The sequence below is a fragment of the Thamnophis sirtalis genome, unplaced genomic scaffold (assembly GCF_051295495.1).
Source record: "Thamnophis sirtalis isolate CommonGarterSnake01/CBP01778 unplaced genomic scaffold, rThaSir2_p1.2 scaffold_6, whole genome shotgun sequence".
Taxonomy (NCBI): Eukaryota; Metazoa; Chordata; class Lepidosauria; order Squamata; family Natricidae; genus Thamnophis; species Thamnophis sirtalis.
The window spans coordinates 72,129,892-72,157,293 of NW_028261386.1; the positions used below are offsets into that span (position 1 = coordinate 72,129,892).

The 27,402-nt window shown below is 36.9% G+C and overlaps 1 protein-coding gene across 1 annotated transcript in view; it reads right to left on the reverse strand.

The window, feature by feature from the left end:
* Positions 1–27,402, reverse strand: part of SMOC2 (SPARC related modular calcium binding 2) — a 136,415-nt gene that overhangs the window by 53,411 nt on the left and 55,602 nt on the right. Inside the window, exons 3-7 of the mRNA XM_014072268.2 lie at positions 27,167–27,273; positions 24,090–24,189; positions 14,177–14,224; positions 7,633–7,683; positions 5,967–6,041 (exon numbers count right to left, since the gene is read on the reverse strand). Of these exons, the coding sequence (XP_013927743.1) occupies positions 5,967–6,041; positions 7,633–7,683; positions 14,177–14,224; positions 24,090–24,189; positions 27,167–27,273 (381 nt within the window). The remainder of the gene's footprint in view (positions 1–5,966; positions 6,042–7,632; positions 7,684–14,176; positions 14,225–24,089; positions 24,190–27,166; positions 27,274–27,402) is intronic.

Consider the following 27,402-nt stretch of genomic DNA (forward strand, 5'->3'; position numbering starts at 1 on the left):
AAATCATGCTGAAACTATAAAACAGACCTGAACACCATTATTTTTTATAGGCAGAATTATTGTAGGACAGCAATAAAATAGGTAGATATCTACATGTCACATGACTTGCATCCCATAGCTTTCCTCCGATTCATCCAGTGGTAGAATTCAGTCAGTTTGGATCGGTTCAAATGAACAGGTAGTAGCAATCTGTGGATGGACCAGCCCATCCGCTCCAGCTCTATGCTGTCCTATTTAACCACATTTTCTAAGCCGTATGCATGTGTGCGAGCCACCTGCGTGAACAAAGGGCATGCACGGAAGGCACACACAGTTTTGGTGTACGGCAAACCAGTGGTAAAATTATGTGAAATCCACCTCTGAATTCATTGGATTTCGATCCATACAACTAATGGAACTGAAACCCAAGAATATTTACAGGGATCAAAATCCACTGTATTTGGAGGGCATCCGGTCAAAACTCCTGTCTGATTAAAAACCTTTTCCCACTGTTTATCAAAGAATCCCTTGTTTCTCTTTCAGAATCATGGTGAAGAAAAATTGGCTAAACCTCTTTGGGAAATGTTTGCTTTTTTAAAAAAAGTAAGATTTGAAGCAAACCAACAGGATCATTTCCAAAGTATTGCAGTATAATTAAAAATAATGTGTCATGTACAATTGCAAAGCAAGTCATTCCTTTCACTATTAATATCATGAGAAAGTAAAATGGCTACTGCAGCAGTAACATTGGCAATTCTTGGGTAACCAGGCCAACTATGGTTCCCACTCTCTACCGGTATATCCATGCTATCTATCATATAATTATTTTGCAAAACATTCCAGGAAGCAGTTCTCAGTAGAAAGCTAATGCCAGTATAAGAAAAAGCAGAATTAATAGAATTCAGAAACTTTGCACAGTCCCCTTTAAGATTCCATGGTGGTTGCTTTATTAACTATTTATTTTAAAGCTATAAACAAAATGATGTAGGATTACTTTTATGGGTATCATTCATCCCTGTTAACTTTCAAACAAACAAGGGTGACTTATTCAACAATTGAATATTGGAATTGCTTGCTTCAGTTTTGCTTCTTCCCTACCGCATTGCATGCATAGAAGTTTGTGTATTTTGTAATTTGTCTACGCAACTAACTTAGTCAGCATTCACTTGTCAAAGCATTATTTAGTTCAGACTTTCCTCCAAGAGGTGACAGTTAGTTATTTACTTATTTATTTCATTAATTTTGCAAACTAAAGAGAAAGCATCATGTCCAGCTTTACCAATCAACTGTTTCAATTTTATTTAAGGAAAGAAAGCTGGATGATGGTGAAGAATATCCTTCCAAATGAAAGAACATCAACACAAGCTAGATATTCTATCACTAACACCCATAACTTTGAATAAAATTATATGTTTCTATCATTTGACAAGAACTGTCTAGGTTCAGATTTGTAAACATGGATTTCTAATATCAAAATGAATCATTCTTTTCCATTAGTAGACCCTCTCTCTCTTCTCCAAAATAGGCTGACTCAAACCCCTGTTTTTTTAGAGAAGATTTCTAAGATGAAATGGTAGGAGACTATTTCCTTAATGATAAATGGATACTATTAGATACTATGTATTTCAGTTGAAATATAAGCCTTTCCTGGCGCCTGACAGATTGCTGATGCTTTTCTGATTTTCAGTCCGTGGGTCTAATAAATTATGAAAGCCAACATATCTCATATATGAAAATCAAAAGGCACTGCTGTTTTAGGCTGAAGCTGCAGGAAAATCATATAATGTAATTAAAAAAATAGTTTAGAGAAGATGACTATCTTTTGACATTAAATTAATGTATGGTATTGCAAAAAGAGATTGGCCTTGCAAAAAAGCAGGCACACATGTCAACCGTGGAGATTCCATAAAATCCTGGAACATCCTGAGCAGAAATTGTATCATTTGGATGTTAAACAGAACAGTTTTAAAAAGTTTTAGGGTGGGAGGGTCTTTATTCTTGATGGGAGGCACAATCTAGGGATGCCAGAAGGCAGACTTTGTAAGAATTTCGAGATAATAGGTAAAGTAAAAAGTTAAAAGAAAATGCTCATAAAATGAGACTTTTGAAGACAGTAGAAATATTGAATGTGTATATTTTTGTTAACTGAAATGTAAGCAACACTAGGGAGGTCTGGAAAGACTTATCTATTTGCATAGGGCAAGCAAGTAGAAGAGACATAAAGCAAACATATTTATGTTCCTGTATATACTATTTTAATACCAAGAAGAATAAAGCAAATATTCAACAAGAGATCCTTACAAGTCCAAGATTCTAGCAGCTACTCTTTTCTTCCTATCCATACAAACAGTGAGTGAAAAAAAATGCAGGGCAGTTCAGTATATACTGTATCTTCTTGGAGGGAAGTCCTACTGAAAAGAATTAATTCCTAAACTTGAAGAAGGTACAACAACTTTTCCTGAGTAGACATACTCCAAATAGCTCGCAGTTAAACCCATGTGATTTCCTAGCCATTTTTTTTACTGGGAATTAAGGAACTAAAGTGTGCCAAAAGTGCTTTTCAAAAAACAACTAGATTTTCTTGGGGGCTTTTTCCCCTTGAAAAAATGAGAACCGAAGAAGCTTCTTGGATGAGAAGCAAAACATCTTCAAGGAAAAAAACCCCAAGAAAATCCAGTTGCCTTTTGAAAAACACTCTTGGGACAGCTGTGATCTGGATGTTTGAGAATCTCCACAGACATTGAGTTGAAATGTAACATAACTCAAGGGTATTGGAGTAGAAGCAAAAGTCTGTATAATAAGACTACATTTTCACTCTTCAAGTTTATGAACTTTCCAGTAAGTAAATCAGGCAAATTGGGATTTCTGCATAATGGGTGAGAGATTGTTTGTTTAGCAAAAATGGCCATGGGATTGTTGTGGCCCACCACCAGCCAGTGGAGCTGGTGGCAGACTCAGACAGTGAGGAGGTTGAGGAGGAACATGGGCCAATCCTGGAGTCTGAGGAAGGCTCTGATGAGTGTTCTACATTGGAAGCAGAGATGGGGCCAGGGCCATCTGACAGTTATCAGCTGCTGTCCGAGATCAGTGGGGCAGAAGAACAACTGAAACCTGTTCTTGATGTGCGCATGCACAGAGCTGCCAGGAGAAGGGAACAGTTAAGAAACAAGGGCCAATTTGGGACAAAAGACACAGGTAGATGGTGGATGGTGAATGGCCCCTCCCATAGGGAATAAAGAGGAGCGAAATGGGAGGGAAGTTTACAAGAGACAATTTGTTCATTTAGTTAGTGTGAAGATATGTTCATGACTCTCAGAGACTTCTTGCCAAGTATCTTCTTGTACAGCATTGCATTTGGAAGATACCAGCATGGCAGCTCTCCAAGGCTGATAAGGTCTGTGGTTGCAAATTCACCCTTGAAAGACTGTTTTCCAGGACTTTGCTGGATGTGAATGAGAGGAAGTAACATAAAAAGGGGTTTTGTCGGGACAAGGAGTCTGCTTTGTGATTTTGTGAAACCTAGGTCAGAACAAGGCTGCCTGACATGGCTAATGGCCAGATGGCTGCAGAATCATGAGAAGTGACTTGCAATAGATCTGTGGAGTTTTAGGTTGGAAAAGATTATTATGCAGAGTAGGAATTGTTTCAAACTCAGTGGGATGGGCTTCAGTCAGGAAAGAAGGTAAGGACTACTGTCCTGCCCTAACCGTGACACCAGATCCCCATTTTCCACTTGTCAAACCTGAGATTTATTTACCCATCAATGAGATATAGCATGCTGTGATAAGAAAAGCTATCGGAGGTTGGAGATATTTTGAAAAGTGCAAAATTCCTGACTCCTAGGCTGGCTGAATGGTCTTTTCAGTTTTTGAGAAAGCAATTTTCAGGTTCCCAAGGAAATCATTTATTGAGTCCAGTACATTCTGGCCAATCTCCTGAAGAGCAAACTGAAGGAACAATGAAAACTTCATTTTCAAAACACTGTATTCTGTTACAGGAACTCATCTCTTCCTGAAAAGTCCTTTGCCACAATGTGCTAGGCCTAATAAATTACTATCTTATTCTGTGATTTCCTCTCACCTTTTTTTCAATGCTTTACTCTGATTCAAGGACAGATTTTGATTTCTTTTCTCCTTACTGTTTACTGTTTTAAACTCTTGTTATAGGAGAAACACTAGTGTAAATATACTAATATCGACAGTTATGCCAGCTGGAAATAAACTCCAAGCTTAGCCAAATCAATGCCGTACAAGGAATTAATACTTTCTCACTTTTCCCAACAAATTGGTCTTTTCATATCATGCCAGTCAAATATATTTTGAATTCATAGTTTTCAAACCAGCCAGATGGCTTTGACTTAATGTCAGAGAAAACAATTACATTTCCTGGTACTAAAAATACAATTTAATGGTGGTTTCCTATCCTTTTATGGTATCCAGAATCTACTGCCTTAGCCAACTGCCTCATTCTGTGTAAAGATAGAGCCTGTCTTGGTACTTGCGAACAGCTTATAGGGCTGAGTTGTCAAGCTGATTTTTACGATATCTATGGAGAAGGATTGGTTATTATTTTGTTTGACTTGTGGCCTCCTGTATTTTTACATATGAGATTAAAATTGGTTCCAAGCATAACACTTATTTTGCTTTAGCCATAAATAGTCTCCAGAGTAATAAAGATGAAATACATACTATTTACAATGAATTATATCTAGGCTCTTTTTACAGCTTGGCTTTATTTTTATCCTCTCAGAAATGTAAAATGTTTTGTTCTCTCACAGATGGAGGAACAACAAATTTCCAATATACCAATTTATTTGTATCAACAGTTTTTTCTCTTTTTTTCAGTCTTTTATGTTGCAATGGGAGAGAACAAGAAATATAGAAAAAAACTTCCTTGATTAACCTCCACAATTAATATGTGTTGTCCAATATTAAAAGAAAAGACTGTAGAAATTTGATGTAGTTTTATACTCAAGACTAGTTAGATCGTGTGCATCTTTACATTTTTTTTGATTGACCTGAGGAGGGGAAGCTGTATTGCAGTTGTTGAGTAGAAATGAAAAGAAAATGACTTATCCACTCCAAATTACATGGCTGACAATGTGAGGCAATAGTGGAGGCTATGAGTGGATGAAAACAACTTGGTGAAGGTGTTGTGTAGTTGCCAAATTGCTTGGAGCTTCAAATGTTGTTAACCTCAATAATTACTATTTAGAACCTTCCCTTCAGATATGACCATACCTGCTGCTGCCCACTCACTCTATTGCCTCTTCATTAGTCCTTTAGCCAAGATTAAAGGGGCTGTTTGTTTTTTGCATTGCTCGGTGATTGTGTCTAAGCTTTTGTAACCAACACAGTAGATGCTAAGTTTTAACAAAACTAACAAAATTTCCTAGAATAGCATTTAAAAAACATTTTCTGGAATTCAAAGAAACATGCAAGAAATTATTTTTTTAAAAAATCAATATCAGGCCTGGGATGCAATTTTTGGTTTTTTCTCATATTCTTCCTCAAAATTCTTCCCTTCTAATCACCAAATGCCCTTCCTTCTTGTCACCTACTTCGCAATAGGTAGCCAATGTGAAGTATCTTTTCATTAGCCATGATAATAACGGCAAAGGGTAGGGAATCATAAAAGAGAGCAAAATGAGAGCAAATCCCACACTTTACTAACAGTGATGACACCTAGTTTAGTAATGAAATGTCTGCAAGAAAATAATCAAGCTCAGTGAATGTGTATTCCCCCAGCATATAATTTATAACATATAAAAATAGTACACTGATGGAGTTTAATTCTGAGCACATTTTTAATATACAAAGATAAAACCACCTTGTCCTTTTTTGTATATCCTAAATGATATCCAAGATCATTTATTTATTTGATTCACTGTAGAGTCTGCTTATTCTGCCTTAACCAAACAGCAATCAAGACAACTAGAAAATATGAATGTTTGCTGATGTTGAGATGTTACTAATTAAGATGCTTACCAGAATTTTTATTGGTCTTATTTTGTCTGCTCTTTACTTGCTCAGTCCATAATGTAGGGTAGCGAGAAGCTATATCTAGAACAATAAAGAACAAAATCAGACTGTTACAATGGAAAACATAATTGCTACCACAATATATTAATTCAAAGAAATGAAAAATGTAAAAACATGACAGAACAATCTTTCATTTATGAAGGTATTTAGAAAATGTAGCATGACAATATTTCAGCATAAATACAGTACATGAAACAAATGTTCTTGTTAAATAGCTTTATTTTACACTAATAACAAATTATGATCCTGAAATCCAACATGCCTGGCATAAATGCAAAAACAATATTGATTGTCTGAATAACCAGGTTGAATCACAAACAATGGGATACTTTGGGGGGAAAATGCTAGTAAAGCTGCCACTTTTTAAAAGATAACAATTTAAAAGGAATTTCATTTATTTCACTCAAAATGAAATTAAACACAAGATTATTAGGAGTGTAGATTAAGATGCAAAAATGACAGCTTAGACATATATTTATGTACAGCATCTATCTGTCTGTTTATTTGTCAATCTATCATTTATCTATAATTTTTGAATGGTTTCAAGGATTTGGCTTTCTCCTTGCAAATGGGTTGGGTACAGTGGTGGGATTCAAAATATTTTATTACCGATTCAGTGGACATAGCTTGGTGGGTGTGCCTTGGTGGGCGTGGCAGGGGAAGGATACCATAAAATCTCCAATCCCTCCCCACTCAAGGGGAAGGTTACTGTAAAATCTTCATTCTGTCCCAATCAGCTGGGACTTTGGAGGCAGAGAATAGATGGGGGTGGGGCCAGGCAGAAGTGGTATTTATCGGTTCTCTGAACTACTCAAAATTTCCACTACCAGTTCTCCAGAACTGGTCAGAACCTGCTGAATACCACCTCTAGTGGTGGTATCTCTTAGTCTAATGACTTACTATAATCCTCTATAAATCCTTTTAGCGATCCAGGTTCAAAAGCAATAAAAAATCCTTGTGTTATTTTAAAGTCTAATCAAGTTATGCTTGGTCTGTCAGTTTAATGTCAGCATTCCAAGTAATGCACCCATAGAAAACACAACTCTGGGGCAGGTAGATTCCTCAAAGAATAATTTATGTATACATCATATTGGCACAACTGGTGAAAACCGATTCTGAAAGTTCCCACGATTTTCACCTAATTAAAAAGTGAAAGTTCCCCCTTTCCTCCCAGGTCATCAGTCACATTGTCCAATAGAGATGCTGGCTGGTTGCTTGGTTACTCCACTCCTGCTCTTCTTAGCCATCTGTTAAAATGGCCTTGGCTCCCATACTTTTTATTTTGATGGCCAACTGAGCCATCTAATTTTCTTCCTCCCTTTCTCCTCCTCTGCCTTGTGGCAACCATGAAGCTTCAAAGATAGCCTCAGCTAGGTTCGCTTCAGGTTGACATGGGCATTATCATGGTTACAGCCTAACACAACTGGAGGAAAATTGATCTAGATTATTAACTAGAGTCTACTGCATCAGAAATAGGAAGTGACTTAGTATCTCACAGAAGAGAATAAAAAATAAATCCTGGCCATATTTCTCTAATATCATATAGACAGTTTGTAACAGATCTCAGCTAATATTGCCAAGGCCTTCCCTTCCCATTTCTATAAATTCTCACCTTCTTCATCTCCTTGGGGCTGAGGCTCCAGTGCAGGAGCTGAGGCATCATCTGAATTCAGAATGGAAAAGATTTGCAAGGAGACTACAATTATGAAAGTAAGCTAAATAAGTGCACATATATAATAAATGACTGCTAGTTAATAAATTAACAGTTGCATTTTTTTTACCACACACACCAAATGAACAAATGTACACACAATTGTATGTGTACGTATTTTAAAGCTTTTTAGTCACTGTCTTAATTAAATTAAAACTTTTGTGAGGGTTTCTGTCATGGACAAGAACATTTTCCAGTAACCCCATTCAATCCAACCTAGACGTTCCTTATTTTCCCTTATGATTGCATCACATCTATGAAAACAGGATAAAAGTATGCACACAAAGTATGCATAATACTTTGAAAAATTACGAACATCTCACATTTATTTTAACATATTTATTTACTCTAGGTAGCATATGTTCCCAGGGGAGCATACAACCCAAATGTAATGCTTAGATAAAATACATAGCAGTAAAAAATATTAATAATTCAAACATGGATTTTAAAGCAGAACAGATTTTGGGACTTGGATGATTTACAAGGTTGGCATAAATAAAGCGACTTTATATTTATAAGACTCTTCAATTTTTGTTATTTTTATTTGTTCATAAATTGTTAGCTATCTTGAATACCTTCAATGTGAGATATTAATTGAAATAATGAAAAAATGCATCAATTAAAACAAACTTTTTACAGTATTTTTTGTCAAAAAGATCTACCCTCCTTCTTTTAGAGATACTTGTCAAAAAATTCAAATGAATATCTTAAAAATCAGATGTTAAGGTATGCCTAAAAGGTATGATCATTTCTGTCTATTCACAAGAAAACAATTCAGCCATTTCTCACATATTTTCCATGCATACTACAAACTAGGCTGTAAGAAATGCTCCACCTATAGATTGCAACAAAAACAATGTCACACTGTACCAAATTTTTGATTGTCTAAAAGGTAAAGGTTCCCCTCTCACATATGTGCTAGTCATTTCTGACTCTAGGGGGCGGTGCTCATCTCCGTTTCAAAGCTCACACCATTATGGGGCACTAGAGATTTGAACTGCCGACCTTTCTGATCAACAAGCTCAGCTTCTTAGCCACTGAACCAACACATCCCTTTTTGTCTATACACTCCAATTTGAGTTTTTTAAATGTTTTTTTTTTAGTTTGCTTTCTTCTAGCAGTATGTTTTTGGTGGCTTCTCCATCTTTCTAATTCACTCAACAAGGGGAGATACAGTATGAAGAGACTAAGGGTGATAATGTACAAATTAAAAGACCAATATATGAGAAAATATTCCTCAAATTATAAAACTTTATAAAACAATGGTTTTATCATTTACATCTAAAAATCAGGGTTGGAAAATGTTGTGTTTACTTGGTTAATGGTCAATTCTAAATAAAAGGCCATTAAATGTTCACCTTATTCTCTAAAGAAATGAATAATGATGCCTTTTAAAAATGGACATTGCACTTCTTTGTTTTAAAAAAGGAAGTAATAGCATATGCATTGCATATATCATTTACAAAATATATCTGGGCACCCCCTCAATAATATTTTACTTGAGTCTTCTGTCCCAATTCTCTTATGAAAGCTAAATTAGCAATAGTACTTAGACTTATATACTGCTTCACAGTGCTTTGCAGCCTTCTCTATGTGGTTTACAGAGTCAGCATATTGCTCCCAACAATCTGGCTCCTCATTTTACTGACCTTGGAAGCATGGAAGGCTGAGCCAATCAGAATCAAACTCCTAACAGTTGGCAGAATTAGCCTGCAATACTGCATTCTAACCACTGCACCATCACTGCTCGTATATTATTTCTAATCTGCTAGTAAGACAATGTTGTAATGCTGGTTATTTCTAGAAGATGGTGGTAATATTGCCTAAGATAACTATGAGCCTATGGGGTTTTACTTTGTTCTATTTTATCTATATGTTTTTATTCCTACTTTGGGAATGGATACGTATGGAACTTCTGATATTGTTAAAAATAAAACAAGAAAGTCTAGTTGCCCTTTGGAAAAAACACCTGATTGTGAATATTCATAGACAGTGAGAGTTACAATTTAGCTGTAAATAGAAGAGCATCAATTTCCTTGTCTACTCAAACAAAAAAATTACATTAGTGTCCTTAATGATAGATAACATGCCTCACAAAATACATCATAGTCATATTATCAAAATCTTCTCTGTCCAGTACTATATAACAATACTGTGTTTTGCACAATATGAGCCGAAGTGGCGCAGTGGTTAAATGCAGCACTGCAGGCTACTTCAGCTGATTGCAGTTCTGCAGTTCGGCTGTTCAAATCTCACCGGCTCAGGGTTGACTCAGCCTTCCATCCTTCCAAGGTGGTTAAAATGAGAAGCCGGATTGTTGTTGGGGACAATATGCTGATTCTGTAAATTGCTTAGAGAGGGCTGAAATCCCTATGAAGCGGTATATAAGTCTAACTGCTATTGCTATTGCTATTGCAGTTGGGCTAGATTATCAGTGGAATTTGTCACCAGAGATGCCATAGTAATATTGTCAGCACTGTCCCATTATCTTCGGCACAATGGGGTAAGCAAATAGAGCATTATCTTCACAGAGCTACCTAGGTGAGAATCTAATGAGGATTCTCACCCTGCAGCCCCAAAAACTGTGGACAGTCTGCATAGCACCGGTGTTTTAAAATGTAAGAAACAGAAGAGAAATCAAAACTGAATGCAGCAATTCTATGTATGATTCTGTTCTATAGGGAAAAGAAAGTTCCATGCAACCATAAATCAAATTACAGGCAACTAAATAAGCACTTTCTGTGCTTTGAAGTTCCGATTCCATTTTAAAATATTTGCATCCATATTTTAAAAGACTGAAAATATAAGGAACATGTAAGAAACCTAAGAAATATAAAGAAAATATAAGAAACAACATGACTTGATTCCTGAAAGCCTTTTCAATGTAAAAATGCCCCAATCTTTCAGAATCTATGTTGGCTTTGTCTGGTCAACTGGGACCCAAAATGCCTCTTAAGTGTCATACTAGATATTTAAGTAATGAGGTATTAAACCTTAACAGGCATTCTGCCAAGCTTAAATAAATATGAGTTGTGGCAGCTGGCTGGCTTCAGCAACAACCAACACACAAACAGAACCTTGCTTTAGAAAACATTCAGCTTCACACCTGCTTTTGTTTCCCCGTGTCTCAAACACAGTGTGTAGCTGTAGGCTGGTGTTAAGATTTCTTCCTTCATTGCTGCTCTGACTCAACACTCAGGCAAAGTTTAAAAACTACATAGCATATTTAGTACTTTGCGTACTAATAAAAATGTCTAATTTACGATCTGTATTGAGTTTCTTCAAAAAAAGCTAATTGACATCTGGAGCTGACATATTTGCCTGGCAAATGTATGAAAGAGCGATTGCCCTCAGGTAGCATACTGTATATACACAGCTCACATTACGCGGTTGAAAAGTTACTCGTGTTTTCATATGAAATGGTTAAGTGTGCTATGGTTCCTATAGGAGCATAAATCAAGAATAGTTATATAATGTTGAATTTGCATTACATAACTCAGTTTTCCTGAGCTTGGCCACTTCATTGCAAATCACTAAAGCAAATAAAGAAAAAAGAAAAAAATAAATAAACTTGAATATATATCCCCATTAATCTTGGGCATAATTCTACCGACAACATTTGGAGGTAAACTGGTCCAGACAGATATATGAAAGATTTTAGCAAAGACACATAACATGTTATAAAAAGATAACATTAATAAAAGAAACTGGCTCCGAATATAATCCATCAATTTAATTTATTATAATAAATCCTAACCAGAAATTTTAACCTCCATTAGCAAAATAAAAGAGATCTCTATAGTTCAATCTTAAGTAGAGCAGATTTTAGAAATCAGAATGGTCCAGAAAGCAGCAGCCAAGACTTTAAGGACTGTTAAGTACAGCACAAATCCTACTGACTGTGGATAGTATGTGAGAATTGTAACAATTCACAAAAAGAAAATAGAAACACTGGATTTGGGAGTGGAGGATGAGTAGGACTAAATGAAACTGAATTTGATATATTTATTTTGTTTCTGTTAAAACTTTTAAAAATACCAATTCAGTACTAGAATTAATACATATGACTATGCACATTTTTCCTAACATGCACCTGTAGGCATACTATTTTGCCAAAGTTTCTTTCAAGTCATAGGTTTCATAGCTATACACAATGTTACACACATATAGGCATTTAACATATATTTTTAAGTGGCAAAATAAAATCAGGAAATGTTGAAAGAAAACATTTTGTACACATATTATTTCAATGACTACAAATTATTTAAATTCCCATCAAAATGCAAACTAACCTAAATTATCAATTTCCCTAGGAGGAGGGGAAGGAAATACTCATGATCCCATATATCAGAATTGATCAGAATCCCATACATCAGCATAGGTGCTGCAGTCCCTATTATCTCTCACTACTCACCCACATTGACTAAGGTCAACAAAAGCTCCATGTTGCCTAACTCTGTCTTATATTAAAGATAAAAGTTTCCACTGTTCAGTCATGTCTAACTCTATGGGATGGTGTTCATCTCCATTTCTTAGCCAAGGGAGCCAATATTGTCCAAAGACCCTTCTGTGATCATGTGGAAAGCATGACTATATGCCAAGGCACATGGAACACTATTATCTTCCCAGTGGTACCTATTTATCTACTTGCATTTGCATGCTTTCAAACTGCTAGGTGGGCAGGAGTTAGGGCAAGAAAAAGAACTCACCTCATCACATGGTGCTCAGGTCTCGAACCTGGATTATCAACTTTCCAGCTGACAAGCCCAGTGTTTTAACTGCTAAACTATCATCCTCCCTGTCCTATATTATAAGACCTATAAACCCATGTAGAAGCTGAGACATCCATGAGTACTCCCCTACTAGCCAGAAGTACTAACAAAGCCTTTGACTTTTCTTTGTATCTCAACAGAACATTAACAATTCACAAAGTGAGCCTGTTCCCTTTGAGAGCGGGTGGGGAGAGAAACCAAAACAAAACACTAGTATGTATCCCTTGGAGTCAATACTGAGTCCTAACTCCTATGTGTAAAAAAGGGAAACAATATACGTAATATTAACATCTTTGGGATTTTGCTGGAGCTTGGGAACTTACTTTCCTTCCCATGGTTCAATTACAAATCTTGGGGTCAGGGAAAAGAAGCTTTGCTGGTTCATTTTCATGGCTTTGCTCAAAAGCTTTCAAGCAAGGATGTTCCTCCTCAAATGTTTTGGGAAATGTTCCTACTTTAATCATTATAGCACCTCTGCATTTGCTGAGTTACAGGGTAAAAGTTTAAAACTGATGTGAGAGGGGTATCACTGCTTGTATCTAACTGGGATAGAGCTGCAACAGTATTTTTGTTTCTTCTTTCTCCCTTTTCATTATTACTGTCCTGCTTTTTTCCATAGTTGTCTCCATTTAATCCTCGATAATTTAAACATTTAAATGATCAGCTTTAAATAGTTAAATCCCACCTTGCCAAACCGATACAGAATAAAGCACATTATAATTCTACTTATGAATAATTGTCCATACTTATTTTCATTTGGAGTTGGTTACAACCACATTCCAGCTTGTACTGGGAAATGTTCAGCTAGAATATTCTTAGAAAGATGTAACTTTCTATAAATGCATTAAGATGAGCCTTTCTACCACCAGGGAAATTTATTTTCCAAAGCCGTATGAAGGTAGATGCTTCAAATGGCAGGGTACATGAGCCAAAATCATGTGATACTGGTTTTGGATTGGGGGGGCCTGGATTCAAGCTGTTGCTCTGAATCCTCTGCACAATTTTAGTCAGTTACCCTGTAATAGCCAGGCCTAGGCTATCTTATTAGGTTGATGATTGCTAAGTGCTACCTCAAGTTTCTCCAAGAAATAGCTGAATCCATGGTGCACTCTGAGATTTCTTGAGACATTTCGTTACTAAACTAGATAACATCATCAGTGCACAGATTAATACCATCCAAATTTTAAGTGCAATGCAAAGGAACCAATGATTTTTTATTAGATATAGCCAAAAAAAGTGTTTAATCAAGAGAGCATGTACCATTGTTCTCAGTTCATACTGAGATATATTTTTAAAAAAATCAGATAGTCCAAATAACTTCATTAAAGGATAACTCCAACTCTCTAAGTGATTTACAGAGTCAGCCTATTGCCCCCAACAATCTGGGTCCTCATTTTACCCACCTCGGAAGGATGGAAGGCTGAGTCAACCTTGAATCTGGTGAGATTAGAACTGCCAAATTGCAGGCAGCCGGCAGGCAGCAGAAGTAGCCTGCAGTACTGCACTCTAACCATTGTGCTACTGTGGTTCTTAATAAAATAAGAAACCTATGTTGCTTTTTTTTTTGATCCACTGAAATATATTGAATCTGTATAAAAGAAAACATTTTTTCTTATTTAATGGACACTGATTATACATATATAATCTATAATATTAAATAGTGTGATATTTACCTGTTTTTCCTGTACCTTCACGCTGTGGCAGCTTCTCATTTAGAGACCCTAAAAGTAGAGCAAAAAACAATGTAATGTAAGAAGCATTGAAAGTATTGAGTTGTGTTACCAAATGTTAAAAGCAGCAGGTAAATCATTGTTTAGGCATTTATTCATATGGAGAAGAGAAGAATAAGGCTTTTATTTCATAATGTGTTATTCTATAAAATATTCTATATCCCTGGGACTTACAATGCTCATCGGGAACTTTTACAGAAGAAAACAAGACATATTGCATGTGCATTGCATTTTAAGATATTGTAAAAAAAAAAAAACCTTAGTAAACAATACTTTTCAGCAATAATTGAACACCTGTTTCAAAAGTTCCTTCCCTTTCCCAAAGGCTCAATATCTCTGGAATTTCTTTTAGCTCCCTAAATTTTGATCTCTTCACTTGGGAGTAGTAAAAATGTCTGGGTTGCATCTGGTGCATTTCAGCAAACAGTTTGTGGAGGATGGGAACATTTAACTTTCTGCAGCCAATGAAGCTGATCTGCTTTATGTTGTATCTCTCAAGTTGTCCAGTGCTTTCACAATAGACTAATGGCTCATGGAGAGGTCTGCCTCCCTATTCTGAGTTACAACACAACAATGCTTTTTATCAGATTGTACCTCAACAGAGAGTACATAAGAAAGGAAAGTATATACATAGGTTTAAGCTGACACCTACCTTATTTGAAAATAATGACAAACAAAAACTTCTAGACTAAGTGTGCATTCCATTTCCATTTAGCTAAATTTCCCAAAAAGTACTTCTTTCAAACTGCAACTGGACTTTTAAATATTTTTCTTGAACACATTTCACTTCTCATCCAAGAACCTTCTTCAGTTCTAATCAACTGGTGGGGAATAGAAAGGATTTGGTTAACTCAACTTTCTATCCTTCTGAGGCTGTTAAAATCAATACCCAGATTGTTGGGGGCAATAAGCTGGCTCTGCAAACCGCTTACAGAGGGCTATAAAGCCTTATGAAGCAGTATATAAGTTTAAGTGCTATTGCTATTTATATTCCCATTATAATTATATTATGAGCTGAGGTGGCACAGTGGTTAGAGTGCAGTACTGCAGCCACTTCAGCTGACTGCTAAGCTGCAGTTCGGCGGTTCAAATCTCACCGGCTCAAGGTTGACTCAGCCTTCCATCCTTCCGAGGTGGGTAAAATGAGGACCCAGACTGTGGGGGCAATATGCTGACTCTGTAAACTGTTTAGAGAGGGCTGAAAGCCCTATGAAGTGGTATATAAGTCTAACTGCTATTGCTGTTGCTAACTGCTAACCCCAGGTGGTTTCAACGACAGAGAGTAAATAACTGGCTGTCTAGAAAGATTATAAATCCTTTCCATTCCCCACCAGTTAGTTAGAACTGAAGAAGCTTCATGGATTAGAAATGAAACGTCTTCAAGAATAATCAAGGATGTCCAGTTGTGGTTTTAAAAAAAGCACTTTTGGGGACAACCATAATTTGAATGACTGAGAACCTCCATATACATTTATCTAAATGGTTTTGCCTGGAAGAAGTTGAAACATAATGGCAATCAAAACAATCTGGAATGCTATTTACAAAGAATTACACTATTGTCAACATACAATCTAATACAAATTATCAGAGATTTCAGTCAATGGATAAATTACTTACCAGAAGCTTGGATCAAGAAGATTTGGATGAGTTATAAAATATGGTGGGTGGACTAATGGGTATAACCTGAATAAATCTAGTGGAGATTCAACCAGACCATCAAACAGGGAATCATCAGACAGTGGTAATAGATAGGAGGGTTGCCAGTGCCCAATAATTAAGAAAGAAAATCAAAATGAATTGAGTCTTAGATAATGCTGTTAGTGATTAATTTATCTTGCAATAAATTTAGGCTGGAGGAATGTAAGCTTTTAAATAAGCTTTTTTTTCCTAGCTCTTCAACTTGAAATATTTTTTTTTAAAAAACACCAGTCATGGTCCAAAAGAGTGCAAGAAACACAAAAAGTGTAGCACACACTTCCATCTAAATAAATACTTGCCTGCTACAAAATACAGTCCTGATAATTGAAATTCCTACTTGTGAACAATTCCTTTTTATGTGGAATACATGATACAAAAGACACATACCACAAGCTCCTGTTTCATGAAATAAGTTTAGCTTTTTGTTTATCAGAAATTGGTGCGAGTGGCTTCAATCAAATTTACTTTACAACTTGTGGTTGGTACAAGTTACATTAGTTCTAGTTACATTCAGGTTTCTGCAAAAATACCACTTTCCGAGGAATCTCCAATGGTCAAAATTCACACTGAACCTTGGCTACATCATGCTCATATGTGCATTCAAAAAATATCTTCTAAAATATGCTGAATTTACTGGAACTTATTTGGTTGGGGAGGATTGCCTGCTGCTTTTAGCTCTTCCATTTATTGCTTTCGGGGGGGGGAAATCCTTAAGATCTGGAAACCATTTTATTGACACATCAAAGGGATTACTATGGGCAAGGGATTTATTAGGAAAACCAAGGCAATTTCTTTCCCCAAACCAATCCAAAAACCCAAATTGAAGGGAACTGTTTCCTGAAGGAAATACAGCTGCCATCAACTATATTGAGCAGCCATGTTCCTCTCTCCATCAAGTGCCGCTTGGCAACAGCCATTCCATCAGGCTACAGAAGAGAAAGATGGATCAGGATTACTCCATCTGCTCAGCAGGAATCTCTATTTTTTATTTATTGATTTGTCTCCTTCAACTGCTTTCTGTTTGGCCTTTAAAAACATTGTAACTAAGAATTAGTGAATGAGATCATTTTTCTTTCTTTCCTTCAGATCGTTTTTTCAATCGGAAATAGATCTTTTAATACTAGATGCTTGTGAACAGGGACAAATTTACTATACATCAGCCACTCTTTTGAAGAGTGGGGGGTGGAGAAGAAAAGAAAAGCTCCATAGTGGTATCGGAGGGGATACAGGATTTAGTATTGAAGTTCTTATCACTGTTTTACTGGGAGTGGCCTGATCTGGTACAGAATCTTATATCATGGTATAATGTTGTTAAGATTTTTCACCACATTTGAATTGATACATTTATATCAGAGATGAAAGTCAGCAGGTTCTGGAGAACCAGTAGCGGAAATTTTGAGTCATTTGAAGAACTGGCAAATACCACCTCTGGCTGGCCCCAGAATGAGGTGGGAATGGAGATTTTGCAATATCCTTCCCCCAGAAGCGGGGAGGGAATGGGGATTTTGCAGTATCCTTCCTCTGGAGTGGAGAGAGAATGGAGATTTTGCAGTATCCTTCCCCTGGAGTGGGGTGGAGAAATGGAGATTTTGCAGTATCCTTTCCCTGCCACATCCACAGAACCGGTAGTAAAAAAAAAAAGGAATTTCACCACTGATTTATATGCTCCTTTGTTCTAAGACCTTATCTTTTTTTCTTGAAGTTTATCTTACATGTTAACAGTATGAACATCAACTAGGATTCCAAATAAAATTAGTAAACAAGAAATAGAAAAAGAATTTTATCATACAGCATGCAATTCTCACCAAAATCATCTTAGTCTTCAGTCCCAAAGATTTCTTATGATAAACATTTTGCTTCAGTTTTCAGGATCACTCCCAACAATGCTATCTAGACCTTGACTTGCTAATGAGCAGGCTACATTGATTCTCCAGAATACTGCTTCCTGGGAGGAGCCTGCTGGTGGTGGCAGCAAAAAAATCAGCTGTCTCCGAATTCCTGGCTACGTACCTGTTTAGAGGATCTTCCATCTGACGTCTTATCAGGTTTTCTTATCCTTCAGGCAAGAAGGAAAGAAGAAACTGTTTTGCTGGCAAATGCTCTTCGATTTTTGCAGCTTTTGTGCTTGCAGGGAAAGGGGGGCTAGCCCAAGGCAGAACGGCTGTCCGTGCTGGGAACTTCAAACTGCCTTGTGCAGGACAAAGTAGGTCTCCCCCACTCAGTTCAAAGTTTTGTTTGATTTAATCTTATCACGAGCTGAATCCATTTCCGTGCACAATAATTGTTTATCAACATTTTAGCTCTTTTCTTTTTCTCCTCCGAAAAATTATTTACTTAGAGGCTTTTAAAATGGCGCCGAGCAGGCTGGTTTCTCCGGTAATAATGAACACTTTTTGTTAATCCTCACAAGAATTCACAAGAATTCAAAACAAAAGAGATTGCTTATCATATGTTTTGGTTTCACAATAGGCCAGTAGAAGCTTTTTAATTAGCTTTATTTCTACAAGAATGTTACTCCTTCATTAACTTTGCTTATCTGGAAGTTAAATGGTGATGAATCTGCTGAACGGTCTTGTTACAATGTTTACTCACTGAAAGTTTTGCCAAGCCTTAACTTCAAAATAAAAGGGGAACTCAGCCTCTTTACTTAAAGCTGCATATTCAGGCAATAGAGTTTTATTAACTGCAGGCAGATAAATTTTGAAATGGCTTCAAAACCAAATATTAACGTGAAGTTGTAAAAAATTTTTCTTATTACTATTCAAAATACCAGCTTCAATTTTGTAAAAGGCTTTCTTATCCAGCTGCGTTACAAGATGGCGATTTTATAGCTTCTGTGTTTGATATATGACACACTCAATCAGTTCTATTCTCCTGAAGACTTCTCCTTATTAACTGTTAAAAGTCTATAAATAGTATCCCATTTAAAACCGAGGGGAGCAGAGACTTTGTTTGTTTGTGCGTTTTTTATAATGGCTCCCAAATCGAAGCAGTCTAAGTGTTTCCTTAATAATACATCTCAAGAAATTGTTACAAAATCGCTGCCCTTGCCTCCCACGCCCTCTACTGGAGATCTCTTAACGCAAGAATTTCTTTTTGAAACCCTTAAAGAGTTCAGACAGGAAATTAAACAACTTTTATCGGACTTATATGATAAACTGGACGCCAAGATTGCTCAAACAAGGGAAGATACGATCAGAGTTATGACTGTTATGACAGGCTATGTTTCTGAAATGGAGGACAAATTGGAACTTTTGGAAAAAACTAATTCTAATTTGACATCTAAAATTCAAACGTTACAACAGGAAGTTGAAAATGCTCAAAAACAACTTGTTATGATAAATTACAATAAGACTGCGTTTGCAATAAGAGTCAGAGGATTGCGTGAAAAGGAACAGGAGAATTTGAAACAGACCTTTTTTGAAGCTTTCAGACATTCGGTGGGAAGTCCGGGATTTAACTTTGATTGGCAGATTCAAAAAATTTATCACCAGAACTCGTGTGTAGCAAAACAACGACAGCTTCCGAGGGACATAATTATATATTTCACCACAAGAGAATCCAGAAATGCGATAATACAGAAGTTCTACAATAACAGGCTGCGAATCGATGGACAGGACTTGATTGTTTTTAAAGAAATACCATCTCAAATATTAAGAGCAAGGAGAGACTACACTTTCTTAACTGAAAAACTCAGAGATTCTCAGATACAATATAAATGGGAAGTGCCATCTGATATCACAGTCACATTTGAGAACCAAAAATATCGTCTCAATTCTGTTTGCGAAGCCCGAGATTTTTACTACAAAACTCTGAAGGCGGGACTTCCTGACTCACCCGGACTTGGAGAAAGACAAGGAGAAGGAGAAGATAAGTAGCGGGACATGTGGCTACAAGGCGGAGGGTGTTGCTTTCCCTTTCGGGAAGGGCAGAAGAGTAAAGAATAAAGATCCAGCTATGCCTTTAAAATACTTCTTAAATTTTTAATTTGAATAAAATTTCAGGACTCCTGTCTGGTATAAAATGACAAAGCTGTATACCGATGAAGAGATATTGAGACTGAAAGAAGCGGTGCTGAATTTGGACATATATTGTATGGGACTTATATAAGACTTGTTTGAATCTTAATTTGAATCTTAATCTATTCTTTGGGGCGAGGAGAGCGGAGATCATAGTTTTCTTGGATTGTGGTTTGGGATGAATGGAGTCGGGTGCGTGGGGTAGATGGAAGGGTAGTGAAAGTTCAATTAGATTATCTTGATCCAGAATGTAAGCTGATTTTTGTATAAATTGTTATTTGAATACAAGGTTAAGAAAGATTATCTGGAGAGTCTACACGAGGGTGGAGTAAATATGAGAGGAGCAATGGATGAGGATAAAATATATATGCGGACACGGGTAAAGGCAGGATGGGAGGTATAGAATTTATATGCGGAAGCAGGTAAAGACATTGTTTAAGATTTTAAAAATAATGAGAAGCTGAGTTTAATGTTAGAGAGTATATTGACTTCTCTTTCTTGGGGGGGTTCCCCCCCCTTTTTTTCTTTTTATTACTCTTTTCTTTTTTGTTCTTTATTTTTTATTATTTTTTATTATTTTGTAACTTCTAATCTATTTGGTTTCAATATACTCCAGACTTTGCTTGATAAAGAACGATGCCGGGAATGGGACCTGGGAAGTCGGAAGGGGGTCAGGGAGGGGGGTTCAGGGGGTGGGTGGGGGGGGAGGGTGGAAGTATAGACTCAATTTTCAGAACAATGAATGCACTTGGATACTGTTGCTTTTTTTTCTTTTCTTTTCTTCTTTCTTTTCCTTTTATTTTTCTTTTGTTTTAGTACAAAACAAATAGACCAATGAATACTAGAAATACACCGAAGCGAGGTGTAGAGGGAAAGAAGAGGGGGGAATTAAGAGGGAGTGAGAAGGGAATGTAAGGAGGGTGAGATGGTGGGAAGGGGAGAAAGGAATGGCTGAGGGGGAGGGGAAGTAGAAGAGGGGATTGTTGGAAGGGAGAAATGAAAGTTGGAGGGGTAGAAGGAAGGGTGTATGTAGGATAGAAGTGTTATGAGTTGTTTATTGCTTCTTCTTTTTTAACTGCACAGTATTTAAGTGATTGTATAAAGGAAAATGAAAATGTAATAAAAGAATCTTGATTGATTCTCCAGAATACTGTAAACAACTGTGCTAATAGGAACAGTTATGAACTGTGCAGATCTCAAATTATTTGGGAAATGTATTTTTATTTACTACTAGTTGATAACCCAGTATTGCCCGGGTATTTATTTATAGGGGGAAAATGTCCTGACCAAACATAATTTCTAATGTTGGATTTTCCCGCTTACCAGAGGGAGCCCCCTTGTGGAGTATTGTGAAGCTGTTACCATGGCAACTCTACTGCACAATAGAAGTCATTTTACAGCAGTACAGTAGAATCCATTTTAAGGCACAACAGGCTGTATCTTAACAGAACACCCCCCAAGGGGTGTTAGGGGTGTCTTACCCCTACAGTATTTTTTTCCAGAGAGTGAGTCATCTGTGTAACAAGTTTGGTTGAAATTGCTCAAGGTGTTCCAGAGTTATGGTGGAACATACACACACACAGCTATTGACAGACAGACAGACAGACAGACAGACAGACAGACAGATAATGCTTGTTGGTCTTTACCAACAAGATAATATTTATATTAGTAGTTTGTAATCGACACAAGCTACTACATGGTGGACATTTTCAAACAGTGCCTTATAATTACTGACAACTTGAGCAAATCTGTAAAGGAAACTTTTTGTATTTCAGAACTGAAGCACTATAATGTGAAAACTTTTTCTCTTGAGGAAACCAAAATATGGACAATTGCCATGTGAATACAAGGTGATCCAAAACTTTCCTGTTTGAAAACTGTTTTGTCCTCGCCAATTTTTTTTCTCATTTACAAAAGTGTCAATTTTGTACTTAAAAACAGTAATATTGGAAAAGTCAGACATCTACAAAACAGTCAGAATAAAATATAGGTTTACAGGCATTAGTTTGGATTAAAAATCTAAAATTAACTTGGAGAACACTAATCCTCTATACATATCCAAACGTCTCCCCCACAATAATTCCACTGTCATTTTTTTATGAATGCACATAATTGACCATAATAAAATTTATGCCAGGTTCCCAAGTATAGAATTGCAGCCTGAATGTCATATGCAGGTCATTTGAATTTTGCACTGAAGATTTATTAAATTATACTTCTTAAACTAAGGTCAGCAGGAAATTGGTTTATTGTTTTAAAGTACACTTATCTATTACTCTGTGACATAAAGTTCATGGCCCCACTAAAATGATAGGAAACCAAACCTCACATAAACCAAGAAGAAAGTATAATAAATCTAATGTGCTGTGAGGCGCCAAAATAGCCAAAATATAAATTAGACTATTCCAAGTTCTCTACTTGGTCTGCTTTTGAAAAGTATCCAGATGTTGCAACTGGTGTACAATGGAACAGCTAAGTTGCTAATCAGTGGTGTGATGCAGGGAACACATACAGTTAGAATTGAAGGTCATCACTGGTTGGAAATGGTTTACCAGGCATGGGGTAAGGTGTACTTTCAGAACCCCAAATGGCTTATGGCCGTGATGGCGAACCTATGGCATGCATGCTGGAGGTAGCACACAATACTCTCTCTGATAGCATGCAAGCCGTCGCCCCAGTTCAGTTCTGCCACATATGAGCACGCTGCCTCCCATCGGCCAGCTGGTCTTCAGATCTCTGCCATGCATGTGCAGGGGGTGGGCCGCATGCAGGGGTTGCACATGCATGTGTGGGGTGCATGCACAAGGGTTCATGCATGGAGGTGTGCACATTGCATTTGGGGGTTCGAACGTGCACTCTTTGGGCACTCTGACTGAAAAAGGTTAGCTATCACTGCTTAGGGGATAGCTATCTGAAGGTTGACCTCTTACAAATCTGCAGCAGTGGCCCTCCTGGTTTCTTTTTTTAGTGTGTGTGTGTGTGTGTGTGTGTGTGTGTGTGTGTGTGTGTGCGCGCGCGCACGCGCGCAAACACAAAGGGTTTACTTTTTACATATTGTTGATTCCTGTGACTGTCTGGACTAGCCCTGTGCAGTTTTTCTGGAAGTAGTTTGCCTCCTTCCTAGGGCTGAGAGAGAATGACCAGCTTAGATGGCTTCATGACTAAGGTGGGACTAGAACTCATGATCTCATGGTTTCTAGTCTGAGCATCATTTACTAGACCAAACTTGCTAACTGGCTGACTGCCTCTCTCCCTCCTCTTCTGAGGTTAGAGGTTCATTTACCTGACATTCAACTATGTTGCTCCCAAGGTAGAGAATGCATTCAGCGGCCCTCACTTAAGAGAGCAGAACAACAGAGTTGTGGGGGGGGGAACTTGGAGGTCTTCTAGTCAATCCCCTTGCTCAGGCAGGAAACCCTATACCATTTCAGACAAATGGTTGTCCAATATCTTCTTTAAAACTTCCACTGTTGAAGCATTCATAACTTCTGGAGGCAAGTGATTCCACTGATTAATTGTTCTAACTATCAGGAAATTTCTCTTTAGTTCTAGGTTGCTTCTTTCTTTGATTAATTTCCCTCTATTGCTTCTTGTCCTGCCTTGGAGAATAGCTTGACTCCCTCTTCTTTGTGGCAATCCCTGAGATATTGGAACACTGCTATCATGTCTCCCCTAGTCCTTCTGTTCATTAAACCAGACATACCCAGGTCCTGCAACCGTTCTTCTTATGTTTTAGCCTCCAGTCCCCTGATCATCTTAGTTGCTCTTCTCTGCACTCTTTCTAGAGTCTCCACATCTTTTTTTTTTTTTTACATTGTGGAGACCAAAACTGAATGCAGTATTCCAAGTGTGGCCTTACCAAGGCATTATAAAGTGGTATTCTATCAAGCAAATCATTTTACTTGACAACCTTTTATTTCTTAATTGTTAATTGTTCAATGCACTTTTGAATGATCTCTTTTTGTATTCTACGTTTTATTTGTTGTTAGCAGAATCAACGGAATAGAAAGGTACAATAATAAACAAATACTTAATGTAGCAGGTTAGCTTCTGTAGGTGGATACTTTGATTCAGTGTATCATGATAGAGAGTAGAAAAAAGAAAATCAGCTTCTGCCACAATGATGCATATATAGTTACCTGGGCAACGTGGAGTTTTATGCGATACAGCTGTACCACTGATCGGACGACCATTAGGGGTGACACACCAACAGTAGCCTGTGTAACTGTGGCACTGAACCTGTGAAAAGACGTCAAGTATTTGAAACTCACAGAAAATAATGTCTCATATTTTCTTCAGAGATAGTGTTGATTCCCCCCCGCCCAATTAGTACCTATACCTGTGACACTAACCTGTAAAAAAAATGAACCATCCTTTCCACAGTTTTGCAAAATCCATGTATCATATCAAAATCAATAGGCTCATTTGATTTTATGGATTATATTAAATGGATGTAGCTTGAAACTTGAATGAGAATAGACAAAGGCTGAGCACCGTGATCTGATTGGGGAATCACTAATAATATCTTCAGTGGGTATCCAGTGACAGCTCATTCAGTCATTTTTGTCTCCTAACTTGCATGGATAGAAAAAATAAAATGATACAATCTGAGTTGCTTGTTCGACCAGAGTTTGAGTGTGTTGAATTTCAAATTCAAACTGAGTCACAACCTTTCTCAAATTAATATAGGTAGTATGGTGATGTAATATGAATTAAACTTGTCCATTTATTTATTTTTTCAATGTGGGGGAATGCCAGTAAAGAAGAAATAGCTGCAGCTTTAGAGCACTCTTCTCTTATTTCCCTTATTTCCAAAAACACAAATCAATAGTGGAATAAGAGCTAGTTTGTTTTAGTGGTTGTGAAGTTGGGCAAAGAAGTCTCAGGCTTTGTACACACACACACACACACACACACACACACACACACACACACACACACACACACACACAAACACAATAAATGCCACTGTTCTATCTATATAATCTGCCCAGAAGTACCTTGAGGTAAGATGAGTGCCCTATAAATTTTATAAATAAATACACTACTAAAACTGTCATTGTCATGATCTTTAACTAGGTGAAAAGATGCATCATAAGATAATACATTTTGATTCAAAATACTTCATATGAGCTAACTTACAAAATGCATGCAAAATCTAAGACCCATTCACAAATCACAAACATTTCTTTCTTGTGTTTGTGTACTCTATTAAAGTGTGGAGTGGATATTCATCCCAACACTCCATTAATTAAGGAGATCCTTGGAGTTCTCAGTGCTTGGTTATTTCCTTGCAGACGTCTCATTACCCAACTAGGTAACATCATCAGTGCTTGTGGTGTGGGGTTTAATCCCTGTTTACATACATAACGTGCCCTGACAATATTGGTCGTTATTTTCTTGTTGATACTTACTTGATTATGGTATTGTTTTCTGCTTGATTTTTTTTATCTGATATTAATCCATGCTTATCTGGGTGTAGCCTGCTGGAAAGGATGTTTTTTTTTTACTCCTTCTATTATTTGTTTTGAATGATGTGTAAATGTAATTTGTCTCTATATGTCTGTTAATAACTGATTTGTCTAAATGCCAAGCTTCCAGGAATTCCCTAATTGTTTTGATGTAGTCTGGTCTAGAATGTTTCCAGAAGAAACTATGGGTGAATCTCTCTGTGAATTGTAAGATTAAGGAGTTTTCATCATGTCTTTTGATTGCAAGTTTGTGTTCACAGATGATCTTCTGCTTGTCTAGCCTGCAAAGTAGCTGTTACTGGTCTTCCTATTATATGTTGTAGATGAGTCGTATTTTTCTTCTTCTTGTGTTACTGTGTTTGGTTTGATAGAAAACTCATACTAGTTTTTGACAGACAACCCATACTACCCCAGTGCTCCATTACCAAAGTAACAATCCAACCTCCCACAAGAAGAGCTATGTAAGAACATTATTCAGATTAGTACAAATGTACTTCAGCAACACAGAACAAAGCAATGTAACACATAAAGAAAAGAGACCATCTATTTAATATCTTCCAAAAAAAATTATATCCATGCAATTTTATTAAAAAATGTCTGACCACTTAACCCACCATAGCACAACCAACACAAGCTATGAAAAGCATAATACTGTCATCCATCAAAAACATCTCAAAAATAGCCAACAATTACAATCACACAGCATCACTGTAGAATGCAAACAAAATATAGCCTTTCAAAACATCTTAAAAGGCCTAGTAGCCCAAGAAGAAGAAAAAATAGGAGTCATCCTATTTTACATAGTGTAGCGACTGTAACAACTACTATATGGACAGACTGGCAGAAGACTTAACAGGATGCATCTATGAACACCAACTAGCAATCAGAAGATACAATGAAAAATTCTTATTTAGGGATACTACACGCAGATAAGCAGGGATTAATACCAGCCAAACAATCAAGCAGAAAACAATACCCTAACCAAGGAACTGCCAAGGAGAAAATTACACTCTCACCAATACTGTCAGAACAAGCTACATTTCATAATTATATACAATGACTGTATATAATTTCACAGTCATTGGCATTGATGATGTTGGATTGTGAAACGTCTGTAAGCAAACAACCAAGCTCAGAGAATACCAAGGACTCCACAGTTTGTGCTGTAAAATGCTATAAGTAATATGTCTGTGCTTCTTAATAAGCATTCACTTTTAGCTAAAATAAATAAGTAATTCAACAGATGGTAACCCAACTTTCAATAGAATCTCATAACGTGTGCATTGGTAGAGTTTCTTCCATCTACAATGTAATGGAGTCTCCAGACTTTTATACATGCTCACAACTTTTTCTGGAGAGTCCTCAAACTTCCAAACTACTTTTTTGAGAACAAGCAGGATTCTACTGGGTGGAGGAAAGGAGGAGACAATCAGAAATAACAGAAATGTACTAACGCAACATTGGATATCATTGGATATATGTGGCTGAGTTTTTACAACACTTGCAAGAAATGAGACAGGAAACAGGAGATACTTTCACAATACTGCTGGAAGCAGCATGAGATCTTCATCTTAACATCCTTCAGAACTTAGGAATTTAACAGTTAGATATTTTCTTATGAGCTGTTTTTATTTCAGAAAAAACAGTACTTTAGAACCAATCAGTGGTAACTCAAAGTCACAAAAAGAGACTTAAGCAGGGAAAGAAATAGGTCAAATGAATAATCAAGAATTGTTTCAATCAACCTGGCTGTAAGTCCCATCATCGTTGCATTCTGGGATGAATACTTGCTGGAACTCCTTCCGTGCTTGTTCCTGGGTATATTTCCTCTCTGCCACACATCGTGAGACATCTAAAGAAATGAGATGAATTATTAATCCCTGCACAAATGGGAATATTGCAAAATTTGTCTTTGTTGCAGCAGCATTTTGTTGTTTATACTTATACTGGCTTCCAATGCTTAGTTGAAAGCTATAAATGA